Below are 14487 nucleotides of genomic sequence, written 5' to 3' on the forward strand. Positions count from 1 at the left end.
AGTCAGCATCAAATGAGTTTTAGTCCAAATGTTATATATTTTTTATGTATTTTTTGAATTTATGTTCATTTGTTTTTCTGACGTTTATTTATGATGCACCTTTTACATAATTCATTTACAACTGAACATGCTTCAACTGGCTATACCGAATGTATTCAGCGAATAGTTAACACATTTAGACGAAAAGTACAGAAATGATGGGAGATATGCTGGAGAAAAGAATAAAAATATAGGACTAAACATGATGATAGATGAAACTGGATGACATTGATTCACCCTGTTGCCCAGTTGTTTGTAGAACATCTCCAGATACATGAGTTCTGCTCGTAGGAACAGCTCAGGGTGAAGCCTAGAGATCTGTGGCGCCTCCTGCTTCAGAAATGAGACTTCTGACATTTAGTCTGATGCAAAGCGATGCTGTGCATCATAAATGAATTAAAAGGTAACGTCAGTGTGACTACTGACAGGTGAATGCAGAAACTATAAAACATGTTGCGTTTAAAGGTAGCACAGCAAATACAGAACTCCATGTGTATCAAGTGTAAAAAGCATTTCCGCCTTGGGGATTAATTTAATTTCGAAAAGATAAAAACTATCAGAGGAAGAGTGGGACGAACCGGATTGAACACAGATTCCCACGCTTCATTCCTTCTGAGAAGCCTGTCCGTGAAGAGGTCCTTCAGCTTCTACTTTACTCCACAAACATCGACTCACAGCGGCAGTGCCGAGCTGTCCCAGGCGCCCTGAACGCCCCTCCAGGTCCCTGAACTCTCCTGAGAACCGTCATGTTTTCTTCCGCCTTCCCAGCATCCGAGAGCCACCAGCGGGACGAGCAGCGGGGCTCCGCGGGCTGACCTGCGCGCCTGGACCGGGAGCTGGAGGTGGGTGAACCCCGGACGTGTCTCCGTGGGGTGGTGCGTGTTGGTCCGGTGAAATTAGATTTAAATCTGTGAACTCTCAGCGGGTCAGAAAAGTTCCGTGTTCTCCACGACGAGCGTTTCTGCTTTTCTACGTCAAGCTCGTCGAAACAGTCAAACGTGGAGGGGGTGGAATCCTTCTGCACCAAACGTGTTCACACCCACGACCCCGAACCTTTGGAGTGGGACTCCTTTTTTAAATTAATTAAATAATTAATTAAGTAATTAATTAATGTATTTATTTATTTTAACATAAGCTGGCTTCTGTAGCGGATATATCCATCCATCCATCCATCCATCCATCCATCCATCCATCTTCCACCGCCTATCCGTAGTCGGCTCGCGGGGGCAGCAGCTTCAACAGGGAGCCCCAAACCTCCCTTTCCCCCTACATCCACCAGCTCTGACTGGGGGATCCCAAGGCGTTCCCAGGCCAGTGTTGAGATATAATCCCTCCACCTGGTCCTGGGTCTGCCCCGAGGTCTCCTCCCAGCTGGACGTGCCAGAAACACCTCCCTAGGGAGGCGTCCTGGAGGCATCCGCACCAGATGCCCAAACCACCTCAACTGACTCCTTTCCACGCGAAGGAGCAGCGACTCTACTCTGAGCCCCTCGTGAACAGCAGTGTTTCTCACCTTATCTCTAAGGGAGACACCAGCTATCCCCCTGAGAAAGCCCATTTCAGCCGCTTGTATCCACGATCTGGTTCTTTGGGTCATGACCCATCGCTCATGACCATAGGTGAGGGTAGGAACGAAGATTGAACGTTAGATGGAGAGCTTTGCCTCTCGGCTTAGCTCCCTCTTTGTGACAACAGTGCGGTAAAGCGACTGCAATACCGCTCCTGCTGCCCCAATTCTCCGTCCAATCTCACGCTCCATTGTTCCCTCACTCGTCAACAGGACCCCAAGATACTTAAACGCCTTCACTTGTGGAAGGACCTCATTCCCCACTTGGAGAAGGCAGTCCACCGGTTTCCTGATGAGGACCATGGCCTCAGATTTGGAGGTGCTAATCCTCATCCCCGCTGCTTCACACTCGGCTGCAAACCGGACCAGTGAGCGCTGCAGGTCACAGGCTGATGACGCAAACAGGACCACATCATCTGCAAAAAGCAGCGATGCAATCCTCAGGCCACCAAACTGTAACCCCTCCTCACCACGACTACGCCTCGATATCCTGTCCATGACAATCACAAACAGAATTGGTGATAAAGCGCAGCCCTGGTGAAGGCCAAAAGCCACTCGGAACAAGTTCGACTTACTGCCGAGAACCCGAACGCAGCTCTCATTTTGGGCGTACAGGGATTGGATGGCCCTGAGGAGACACTCCCTCACCCCATACTCTCGCAGTACTTCCCACAGTATATCCCTGGGGACTCGATCATACGCCTTCTCCAAGTCTACAAAACACATGTAGACTGGATGGGCATACTCCCAAGCCCCCTCTAAGATCCCTGTGAGAGTAAAGAGCTGGTCCGTTGTTCCATGACCAGGACGGAACCCACATTGTTCCTCCTCAATCTGAGGCTCGACAATCGGCTGGACCCTCCTTTCCAGCACCTTGCAGTAAACTTGAGGCTGAGGAGTGTGATGCCCCTGTAGTTGGCACACACCCTCTGGTCCCCCTTTTTAAAAAGAGGAACCACCACCCCAGTCTGCCACTCTTTCGGCACTGTCCCAGACTTCCACGCAATGTTAAAGAGGCGTGTCATCCACGACAGCCCCTCAACACCCAGAGCCTTCAGCATTTCAGGGCGAATCTCATCAACACCCGGGGCTTTGCCACCGTGAAGTTGTTTAACTACCTCGGTGACTTCGCCCTGAGAGATTGCTTCTGATCACCCATCATCCTCCAGCTCTGCCTCTGCAACAGAGGACGGGTCAGTTGGGGTAGTTGGATTCAGGAGTTCCTCAAAGTGCTCCTTCCACCGACCGACAACCTTCTCAGTCGAGGTCAACAGTGTCCCATCTTTGCTGTATACAGCTTGGATGGTCTCCCGTTTCCCCCTCCTGAGGTGTCGGACAGTCCTCCAGAACAACTTTGGTGCTGTGCGATAGTCCTTCTCCATGGCCTCTCCGAACTCCTCCCACACCCTCTGTTTTGCCTCCATCACAGCCGAGGCTGCAGTCCTTTTGGCCTGTCGGTACCCTGCAACTGCTTCAGGAGTCCCCAGGGACAACATGCCCCTGAAGGACTCCTTCTTCAGTCGGACGGCTTCCCTGACCACCGGGGTCCACCACGGTGTTCGAGGGTTACCGCCCCTTGAGGCACCCAAGACCTTGAGACCACAGCTCTCAGCTGCAGCTTCAGCAATGGAAGCTTTGAGGTTCATTCAGGTTCAATGCCCCCAGCCTCCACAGGGATGCACGAGAAGCTCCTTCGGAGGTGTGAATTGAAGGCCTCACGGATAGAGTCCTCCTCCAGACGTTCCCAGTTCACCCACACTATTAGTTTGGGCTTACCAGGTCTATCCTCCGCCAATGGACCCAACTCACCACCAGGTAGTGATCAGTTGACAGCTCTGCCCCTCTCTTCACCCGAGTGTCCAAAACACACGGTCGAAGGTCTGATGACACGATCACAAGATCAATCATTGACCTCTGACCCAGGGTGCTCTGGTACCAGGTACACTTATGAGCATCCTTGTGTTCGAACATGGTGTTAGTTATGAACAATCCATGACTAGCACACAAGTCCAACAACATAACACCGCTCGGGTTCACATCAGGGAGGCCATTCCTCCCAATCACGCCCCTCCAAGTGTCTCCATCATTGCCGACGTGTGCATTGAAGTCCCCCAGGAGAACCATGGAGTCCCCTGCAAGGATCCCATCAAGGACCCCATTTAGGGACCCCAAGAAGGCCGAATACTCTGACCTGATATTTGGTGCATACGCACAAATAACAGTCAGAGTTTTCCCTCCCACAGCCTTAAGGCGTAGGGAAGCGACCCTCTCATCCACCGGGGTAAACTCCAACACAGCGGCACTCAGCCGGGGGCTTGTGAGTATCCCCACACCCGCCCTGCGCCTCACACCTGACACAACTCCGGAGTAAAACAAGGTCCAACCCCTATCCAGGAGTTGGGATCCAGAACCGAGGCTATGTGTGGAGGTAAGCCCCACCAGATCCAACTGGTAACGCTCCACCTCCAACACAAGCTCCGGCTCCTTCCGCGCTAGTGAGGTGACATTCCACCTCCCCAAAGCCAACTTCTGCCGCCCGGGTCTGGTCCGTCGTGACCCCCTGTCGTCACTGCCACTCATATGGCAGCGCACCCGACCCCATCGGTCTGCCCTGCGGGTGGTGGGTTCACAGGGGTGGGAAGAATCCACTTTGCCTTTTCGGGCTGAGCCCGGCCGGGCCCCGTGGCAGACCCGGCCATCAGGCGCTCACTGACGGGGCAGACCCGGCCACCAGGCGCTCGCTGACGGGCCCTCCGTCCAGGCCTGGCTCCAGACGTGAGCCCCGATTTGTCATGGGATCTTCTGTAGCGGATATGTCCTTAAGTAAACAAGGCAAAATTTTAGAATAGTGAATATCAAGCTAGAGTAAATCACTCTTTATGCAGTGTGAACGCCATAAGTCTGTCAGTCAGTCTGGGTTCACACTACTTATGGGGAGGAACCACAGACGTCCACCAGTGATAGACGACTGTCACCATCAGTCACCAACAGAAAGACCTGATGGGCCGGTTGGACTTGGTCTTCATGGAATCTGTACATTTGTCCATGTAAAACTATAGATGTTGGTCCATATAGATGTTGCTCCATCCATCCACCTTCTCTTAGACTTCTTCTTTTCCTTTCAGCTTTTCCCTTCAGGGTCTCCACAGCCAATCAGTGTCCTCCATCTAACCCTGTCTTCTCATCCTCTTCCCTCACACCAACTACCTTCATGTCCTCTTTCACTACATCCATAAACCTCCTCTCTGGTCTTGTTCTAGGCCTCCTGCCTGGCAGTTCACAACTCAGCATCCTTCTACCAATATATTCACTATCTCTCCTCTGGACATGTCCAAACCATCTCAGTCTGGCCTCTCTGACTTTATCTCCAGAACCTCTAACATGTGCTGTCCCTCTGATGTACCCATTCCTGATCCTATCCATCCTGGTCACTCCCAGAGAGAACCTCAGCTTTCTCCAGATCTACAAAAACACAATGCAGCTCCCTCTGGCCTTCTCTGTACTTCTCTATCAACATCCTCAAATACTGCATCTGTAGTACTGCAACTGCAGTCGTCTCCTCTGCAAGAAAATAGATGGATGGATGTTAGTCTAAATAGAATATACTGTATGTATGTTGGTCTATGTAGAATTTATAGATGTTAGTTTGTATATAATCTGTAGATGTTACTCTATATATTCAATTCTAAAAACTTTATTTGTCCCCAAGGGGCCATTGAAGGTACGTAAAGTAGTAAAATACACAATAAACAGAAATGTTCAATGTAAACAGTTATGTGTAATGAGCACATAACTATAAGCACATATAGAATCTATATATAATAATACATTTATAAAATGTAGAAATGTGAGTTTATATAAAATCTATACATATTGATCTTGTTTTTCAGCCTATTCTGAGATGTTAACCTGAGTACATTGTGTCCATTAAGAATAGAATACAGGATATGGATGTTTTACAACTGCTGACAGGTTGACAGAACGATGTTTACTCTATAATATGTCATTTCTGACAGTGTTATTCATGCTTAGTTCCAGTTTTGACTTTTATGACATCTGGAAAACCACAACCTACTAGAAGACGATTGATGACGGTTAAAAACCAGGAATGAAGCGAGACTTGGTCTGTTTGGTAGAAGATCAGCATGGCAGCCTTCAAGCCTGAGAACGTGACTGATTTCTATGAGCTGGGAGAAACCCTGGGAAGGTATGGCCACGCCTGTGTGTGTGTGTGGGTGTGTGTGTGTGTGTGTGTGTGTGTGTGTGTGTGACTCTCAGGGTAAAACAATTGTACCCCCAGGAACTCATTGGGTGGTTGTTGTGTTTCGTCTGTATTACAGTAAATTGGAATCAGTCACACAACTAGCAGGTTAATCCAGTAATCCCTCGTTCCTTGTGGTTAATGTGTTCCAGGAACCACCTGTGAAAAGCAAAATGCCATGATACAGCAATGAACTATTTATTTTATTATTTATGGCAATATAAACATTTATGAACCCCCCCCCCATACTGATATTAAACCACCTTCTATCTGTATTACCTTTTCCCACACTCTGATAGACTGTTTAAAGCACTTTTAAGTGTTTCTTTGATACACGGATGTGTGCTGAGTTTCATGAGTCTCAGAACACAGCGCACTTCCAGATGCCGTCAGCCAATGGAATGCGTGTACGGTATCACATGACTACCTACTAAAGGGAGGGATTAATGTATCTGACGTTTACTTTTATTTAAAGTAAAGCCAATGAGCTTTAATTAAAATGAAAATTCCTATTAAGAACATATAAGAAGTCAGTGTAGCTACCCACTAGATATATACACCTGTGCAGATCTCATATGAGACTTATTCAAAGTATATATAATGTAATCAACTTTATTAAACCCCGGTAGGGAAATTATTAGTCCACTCTACACACACTGGTAGTTAGTCGCATGCATATACTGTATAGTGTGTACAGGCCCGTAACACACACACACACACACACACACACACACACACACACACACACACACACACACACACACACACACACACACACACACACACACACACACAAGGGGTCTGTGGGCACACAGGTGATGGGGAGGTAGAGCGGTGGGCAGCTCCTTTGTGGTATACCCTAATAGATAGATAGATATATACTTTATTAATCCCAGAGGAGATTGCACTTATCCACTGCTCAGGCATTACATAAGGAATAAATACACTAACAGACACATGCAGCACTAACAGGACATATAAATAAAAAGTTCAAGTGAAAATTAGCAGGAGGCCCACATGGTGGGTGAGGTACACCCTTCTTACAATGTCACTATCTAATATCACAAAATCACAACACTTTGGCCCCCCCACACTGCAGCACAGGCTGACATCCCATCTCCTCCCCTCCATTTAACCACATGCTGACCTCCCACCTCCCCCCGCTCCTCCTGAGAGAGTCATTGTACCCCCTGATGGCACGGGGCACGAAGGAGGACCTCAGCCTCTCTGTGGAGGCGCTGTGTGACAGCAGTCTGTCGCTGAAGGTGCTTCTCTGCTGGGAGAAGGTGGTGTGTAGGGGGTGCCTGGTGTTGTTCATGATAGCCTTAATTTTAGACATGGTCCTGCTCTCCAGAAGCGTCTCCACAGAGTCCAGGCTCAGCCCGACCACTGAGCCTGCTCTGCGGATGAGTCTGTTCAGACGGTCCATATCTCTTTTCCTGGCCCCACCACCCCAACACACAATGGCGTATGACAGCACACTGGAGACTACGGACTGATAGAACATGAGAAGGAGCTTAGGACAGATGTTGAAGGAGGCCAGCCTCCTCAGGAAGTACATCCTGCTCTGCCCCTTCTTGTACACACAGTCCCAGTTGAGTGACCAGTCCAGTCTGCTGTCTAGCTGCAGTCCCAGGTACTGATAGTTTCCTACCACCTCCACCTCATGGCCCTCCATGATCACTTATAAAGTTGCTCAGGAGGTGAATTGACACCTCCCACTGCCAACTGAACCAGTGACCCTCCGTGGATCCACTTACTGACGGTGGTTCCTCTGCTCGGAGGCCAGACGGGCTGCAGGGGGGCCTTTTCTGTCAGCAGTCAGCCCAAACCTGAACTAAACACCAGCAGCACTCAGACCTGAATGACCAGAGAACTGTTTCCAGGCTAAATGAGAGTTTCAGATTGATCAGTGACACTGTGGATTTCTGTCCTCTAACATAGAGAACAACATTATAAAGAATAACCTTCTCATCTAGACTTTTGGTATTTATTACACTTTTTATTACACTTTTGTAGATCTTTTTCATGTTGAACTCATAGAAACATTTTCCTTCAGCCTGACAGTGTTTCTGACTCAGCTCTGTGTCTCCTTTGGATTCTCCTTCCCTCCCTTCAGTGGACATTTTGGCCAGGTGCGACAGGTGTGTGAGCGGGCCACCGGAACCCACTGGGCAGCCAAGTTCCTGAAGATCCGGAAGACGGCCTGCAGCCGTCTGGGTCTGGACAGGAACCGCGTCCAGCAGGAGGTGGAGATCCTCCAGGCTGTGCAGCATCCCAACATCGTGACCCTCAAAGACGTGTTCGAGAGCAGAGCCGAGGTGGTGCTCATCCTGGAGCTGTGAGTGTGTGTGTGTGTGTGTCGCTCTGCAGGTGTGTGTTGTCCCTGAAGCCTTCAGAGAAACATTGTGCTGTTTCAGCGTGAGCGGCGGGGAGCTGTTTGACTTCATCGCTGCCAGAGAGCACCTGATGGAGAGCGAAGCCATCGAGTTCATCAAGCAGATCCTCCAGGGGCTGGGGTTCATGCACAGCAAGAACATCGCCCACTTCGACCTGAAGGTATCAATACCTGATCAATACCTGATCAAAAGTCAGAAAACACACGAGCTTACATCTTTACTCCACCAACGAGAACAAGATCCGGTCTCACTGATGTCGTATTCATCCGCCAAAATCAGTTTTGGCTGCATTGGGTGAAAACATGAGTTCGTGACCGCAGGAATTCACATGATTTCTTAGATGGAGGTTCTAAATTTATATTACCCATTCCCGGGCCCTACTTGATGATCACAATGTTGGTCTCTCGTTTCAGCCAGAAAACATCATGCTGTCAGATAACGTGTCTCCATTCCCCGTCATCAAAATCATCGACTTCGGCTTGGCCCACCACTTTGAACCAAGAGAGGAGTTCAGGAGCACGAGTGGAACCCCACAGTACATCGGTGAGAATGAGTGGACCCCCATTATAGACGGTTCTGTCAGACCTCTTCATTAGCAGGTGGTCTTGGTCTCCTTGGTTTAGTTTTTCCTTCTCCTAAACTGCTTCTACTCTTTCTTTGACGGTTCATTCACTTGGTTCCAGCTGCTTCATCCTGTGGGTTTTCATATTCTTTTGAGGGTGTTGCTCATCTCGCCGTTGAGAGGGTTTAATGATGCATTAAAGACACTACATCTGAACAGAAGACAGTTCAGAGGTTCTCCCTCCATTTCCCACAGGAAGGAGAATCTCTCAGGGAGACTGAAGCTCCCAAAGAACAACAGTTCAACAAGTCCAAATGAAGTCGTTAAAAGTGGCCAATGAAGTCCAGAGGGAGCAGAAAATGACCAAATTTAGTCAGACAGACCTCTGATGAGTGTCAGACTGTGACATTAGTATATTTAGGGTTAGTGTTTAGGGCTAGAGCCTGATCTTTGTCAAGAAAGTATGGAAATCCAGAAGAAAGTGAACAACCAGTTTTTACGAACAAAGAGGTTTTTAGATTGAAGAAACTAATGTCAGAAGTAAAAAGCATGATGGTGGAGAACGATTAGCTGGTTTTTGAATTTTGGTGACTTTTATTGAAGTGCTTTGAATGGAGCAGGGGACGTGGGGACGAGCCTGTTTTCAGTTTGATCAATGTTAAAAAGGTTAGATGCTTTCTTTGTTCAGGACACACACAGAGCTGTAAAAACCCAACCGTTGTTTGTTTTTGAGATGTGAATTCCTTTTCGCGTGAATCTCTTTTGGATTTTGTGTCGACGTGATTATCTTGTAGTTTGGCTTTAATGAATAAATGTGATTTTAAAAATCAAATCTCTCTCTGTCTCAGCCCCTGAAGTGATTAACAGTGAACCCCTGAGCACAGCGGCTGACATGTGGTGAGCATTCTGGGATACATTCTGGGTTAAATTCCTCTGACGTGTTCAGACCTGTTCTCATTTTTGTGGTATCTCATGTCTTACAGCTAATGTAATAAAAGATGTTTAACCACTAGAACACAGTGTTCAGTAAGCATAGCTGTACACAGTGTATAGTGTATAGTGCAGTATGTAGTACACAGTGTCACAGGGACAGTTAAATTGTGGTGTAATATTTGTGTAACGGTGGTGATCACTTTTAGCTGCTTGTGTTTTCCTGCAGGAGCATCGGAGTCGTCACCTACATCCTGTAAGTTTAAGCACTGGGGGGCATGTGGGGGCCTGTTAATGTTAAACATGCTGTCATCCACATAACCGAGGGCACATAATAAAACATCTGCAGTCTGACACCATTAGATACGTGATCTAAACAGGATCCTCGTCTGGGGATAGTCCAGAAACCTCTCTGTGTCTGTTTCTACAAGTAGATATTTGAACTGAGATACAGACTAGACCAGTGGTTCTTCACCTTGTTGGAGGTACCGAACCCTGCCGGTGTCATATGCTCACTCACCGAACCCTTCCTTAGTAAAAAAATTAATTACTTATTTTTTTTAAAAATTTCAGACATGAGTATATGTTTTACTGGTGTATTTAATGAATTGTGCATTAATGTCACCTTTTTCAAAGAACTAAACCAAGACAGTGCATGAACTGACATGAAATGACCTACCTGTAAACCAGTCTGACTTCTGCTGTTGTCATAGAGACCAGTTCAGATATGCGTGGCTTCACCTTGACAGGTGTTACTCTGATGTCATTTCACACCAAAGTCTGTTTCTGTTGTTTCCATCAGCTTCAGGAAGTGTTCCTTTATTTTTACCAGCACCAGACTAGAGTTGTTCACCTTGACATTCAGATCCTGCAGAACGCTGACTCCCATCACGTTCTGTTATACAGTACAGGTACATTCAGGTTACACATGTTCGTCTGACCACTTTGTTTTTTGCTCAACATAGTTACTATGAATTAAAATATTAAGAAATCAATCAGATGACGTACCATCATGAAGGCAGAAATCCACTACTGACTGTGCAAAATCCCCTGTAGCACAGGTAGGCTAATCCATGTAGCGTCACGTGATCACCTGCAGCCAGTGATGGCTAAGGGGGGCGTGTCACCACGAAATGACATGATGTGTCAAACGTACGCAGTGATTCGTACACATCGTGTCTCCGCCGAACCCCTGAGACCGACTCAGCGAACCCCTAGGGTTCGATCCAACAAAGGTTAAGAACCACTGGACTCGAATCATGTGACTCCATCAGGTGTGGGAGTCACTCATTGGGAGGGTGGTCTTCTCAGAAGGTTGGTGGTTTGATTCCAGCTGCTGCATGTTAGCTTAGCATCAATGAGTCAATGGTAAGACGTTGGAGAAGGTCCAGTAAAGAACTGACTCAATCAAAACATCTCATAACACCTGCAGCTTATAGACAGGTGTAGCCTCGATATGTACAAAGTGTTTTTCCCTTTAAAATATAGTTTGTACGACTTATATTCAGGTGCAATCAATAGTCCAGATATTTAGTAACAATACTTTCCTACAAATACCACATCCTGTTTACAATTAAAATTTTGTCTAATTTAAATATTTTTGCACTGCTGGTTGAAGGTAAGATGCACACCTTTCTGTTTTCGGTAAAGTGATAAAAAAATATTAAAAATACACAACCTGACAAAGACACAGAATGTTTGTTCAAGATGAAATATGTTGAAATAAGATAAATGGTGTTTACAGGTCAGACGTTGTTTCGGTGTGGAGTGGACACGCTGTGGTCTGACCTCGCTGTACTCTCTCTGCAGACTCAGCGGTTTGTCACCTTTCCAAGGTGAGACTAATGAAGAAACTCTGAGGAACATCATCGACATGAACTATGAGTTTAAGGACCACTATTTCAGCATGACCAGCTCCATGGCCAGAGACTTCATACAGAAACTACTGGTGAAAAACCCCAGGTATCTATAATCAATAGTGAATTGATTGAAAAGGACGCCATGCTGCTTTGGACGCGTTTCGTTCTCCGTCTTTTTTTTAGCAATGCTGATTTCTGTGTATCCAGGGAAACAGTTATTATGTAGACGATGTGTTTCTGTTCATGGAGACTGAAGACGTCTTATAGACAGGTGTAGCCTGTCATGGAGACTGAAGACGTCTCCATGACAGGACGTCTGTGTTGATGTCTTGCAGTGACAGACTCACGGCTGACGAGTGTCTGCTTCATCCCTGGATTAAGGTGAGTCGAGTCTCTTATTTACTGTTTCCTGCTCCTGGGGTGAATTACTTTCTCATGAGTGCAAATAACGTCTGTTTCAGCCAATCACGCGGCAGCAGGTCCACAAGAGGAATAGATCCTCAATCAATATGAAGAGCTTTAAGAAGTTCAATGCCAGGCGGAAGTGGAAGGTGAGTCTGATGAGGACAGTGGAGGTCACTTCACTTGGAGGGGGGGTTGAGGAACAACAAACAACAGAGGTGTCCTTGAGCAGTCTCTGCTGAAGGGGGCAGTTTGGCTGATAAGCCCAGCTCAGACCTGGAACCAGCAACCAATCAGAGGGTCTGATCGCCAGTCGACTGCTCTGAATGCTAAAGTTGTGATTTAGTGTCAGACTAAAGTTATTATTTAGTGTCAGACTAAAGTTATTATTTAGTGTCAGACTAAAGTTATTATTTAGTGTCAGACTAAAGTTATTATTTAGTGTCAGACTAAAGTTATTATTTAGTGTCAGACTAAAGTTATTATTTAGTGTCAGACTAAAGTTATTATTTAGTGTCAGACTAAAGTTATTATTTAGTGTCAGACTAAAGTTATTATTTAGTGTCAGACTAAAGTTATTATTTAGTGTCAGACTAAAGTTATTATTTAGTGTCAGACTAAAGTTATTATTTAGTGTCAGACTAAAGTTATTATTTAGTGTCAGACTAAAGTTATTATTTAGTGTCAGACTAAGGTTGGGATCTGGTTTAGACAGCGATACCCACTTTGCCGCTGTGTTGCCCTTGTAGCAAATTATTTTTAGTATTTGTTGAAAAAGGGACTCATGTTGCCCCACAAGCTGAAGGTTTTGGCTCAGAATGTTTCAGGTTCACTGAACCGTCTTCAGACCGTCTTTGATACCAATGTCAGTGCTATAACTCCTCAACAAGGCATCACCCCACAAGATTTCCCAGAAGTATTCCAAGCTGTTGACCCAGAAATTCAATGTATTACTGTTTACTGTCTACTACCCTGTGATTTGTGATTAGAAAGTGACCTATCTTGCAGTACGAAGCATTCCAGTGGCGTCTCTAAGCGTTCTATCAACATACAATTCGGAGGTGGTGCAGTCTAGACTCTTCAGCCCATAAACATTAATTGAGTGGAACATTTTCCATATCAATAGACCTTGAAAAAGTGCTCAAGGTTTTCCTCTTGTCTTGTCTGGATTATTGTAACTCTGTTTTTGGGGCTAAGCCACAGTAAACCTTCACTGACCTCCAGAATGTTCACTAATTATATTTAGTCTAGGCTCTGCCTAGACTCTGCCCTGCAAACACACACTGAATCAGACATTATTTGTTGGACCCCTTAGATGTCCTACAACATGGTGTGGGTGTGTAACCGGCTGGTACAGATGACATTACTACGAGGCAGCTCAAATCCAGATCCACTACAGGTGAGAACTATTCTGTCAGGACAGAAGCAGGATGTCCTTCAACTAAATTTACTTAATAGTTTATGATTTACTGACCTGATACCGAAATGTTGGAACGCTGAGTAAAACATAAGTAGATTAATGTAATCTTTTGCTTTCATTTTATTGTTACCTCAATTGAAAGCAGTAAAGGGGCAATCCGTCCACCCTCAGCAGCTTCATTGATGATGCTTGGTGTAATTTGTTACCTGTGCTGCTGCTTCCTGTCCAGAGACCCTGTGAAAGTGACACAGAGGACACGGACATCAAGCCTGTCTCTCTGCTGCGTCGGCGACTGAGCAGCAGCTCATAGAGATGATCAGAGGCGTCCAGGAAGTCCATCTGAGCCTAGAAGTCAAGACTGAAGGGGACAGAGGACAGTCTGTTGCATGGTTCAAACCTCATTGTAAAGTGTGTTACAAAGTCACGGAAATAATGGTTGTGTCAAATAAATGCAGACAAACCCACAATATATTGACTTTGGTCCGGTTCTATTTATATAATCCCAAAATCTCAATTAAGATTGTAGAGATTCAAACCCAACAATCTCCCAGAATGCTTGCACAAGAACAGAAAAGTGCTTTTGTGTCCCACCGCTGTAGACATTGAGTCTTTGTGTAACAATGGAGCGTTAAAATCATTAATATTTGAATATTATGTAACAGTAAAGGCTTCTGTGACCCTTCCATGATGGAGGTTTGTGGAATGAGAGGAAACAGAAGGTAGAGTTCGGTCTGCAGATGGAGCTGTAGGCAACGATTGAGATGATGGACCGGTTCTTCCCAGATTCATGTTGATGCCAATCAGGGATTACCTTGTTCATTTAACATTAAAGAAAATCTGATAAGAACACTGCCACTGCTAACCAAGGGAAGTCTTTCAGTAACAGATGGTGTGTATGGAGGCTCTTACCTGTCAGTCAAACTGTTGTTGTACAAATCAACATCAGTGTTTCTATTCTGTCCCAGAAGAACAGAAAAAAAGCATGTTTGTGTTTAAAAATTAGCCCATGCTATCGTTAGCATTACCATTCAAAGGTGCAGGCACAAAA

General features: G+C 46.0%; 1 protein-coding gene across 1 annotated transcript; it reads left to right on the plus strand.

Moving 5' to 3' along the window:
* Positions 1–748: 748 nt before the first annotated feature.
* On the plus strand, positions 749–13906 carry si:dkey-240h12.4 (death-associated protein kinase 2). Its single transcript, XM_068332687.1, has 12 exons — positions 749–881; positions 5639–5813; positions 7987–8208; positions 8288–8426; positions 8680–8809; positions 9677–9725; positions 9988–10014; positions 11568–11720; positions 11953–11998; positions 12079–12168; positions 13335–13418; positions 13669–13906. The coding sequence occupies exons 2-12, from the start codon at positions 5752–5754 to the stop codon at positions 13747–13749; spliced, it is 1083 nt and encodes a 360-aa protein (XP_068188788.1). The 5' UTR covers positions 749–881; positions 5639–5751; the 3' UTR covers positions 13750–13906.
* The last annotated feature ends 581 nt before the right edge of the window (positions 13907–14487 follow it).

This window comes from Antennarius striatus, chromosome 14, assembly GCF_040054535.1.
Source record: "Antennarius striatus isolate MH-2024 chromosome 14, ASM4005453v1, whole genome shotgun sequence".
NCBI lineage: Eukaryota > Metazoa > Chordata > Actinopteri > Lophiiformes > Antennariidae > Antennarius > Antennarius striatus.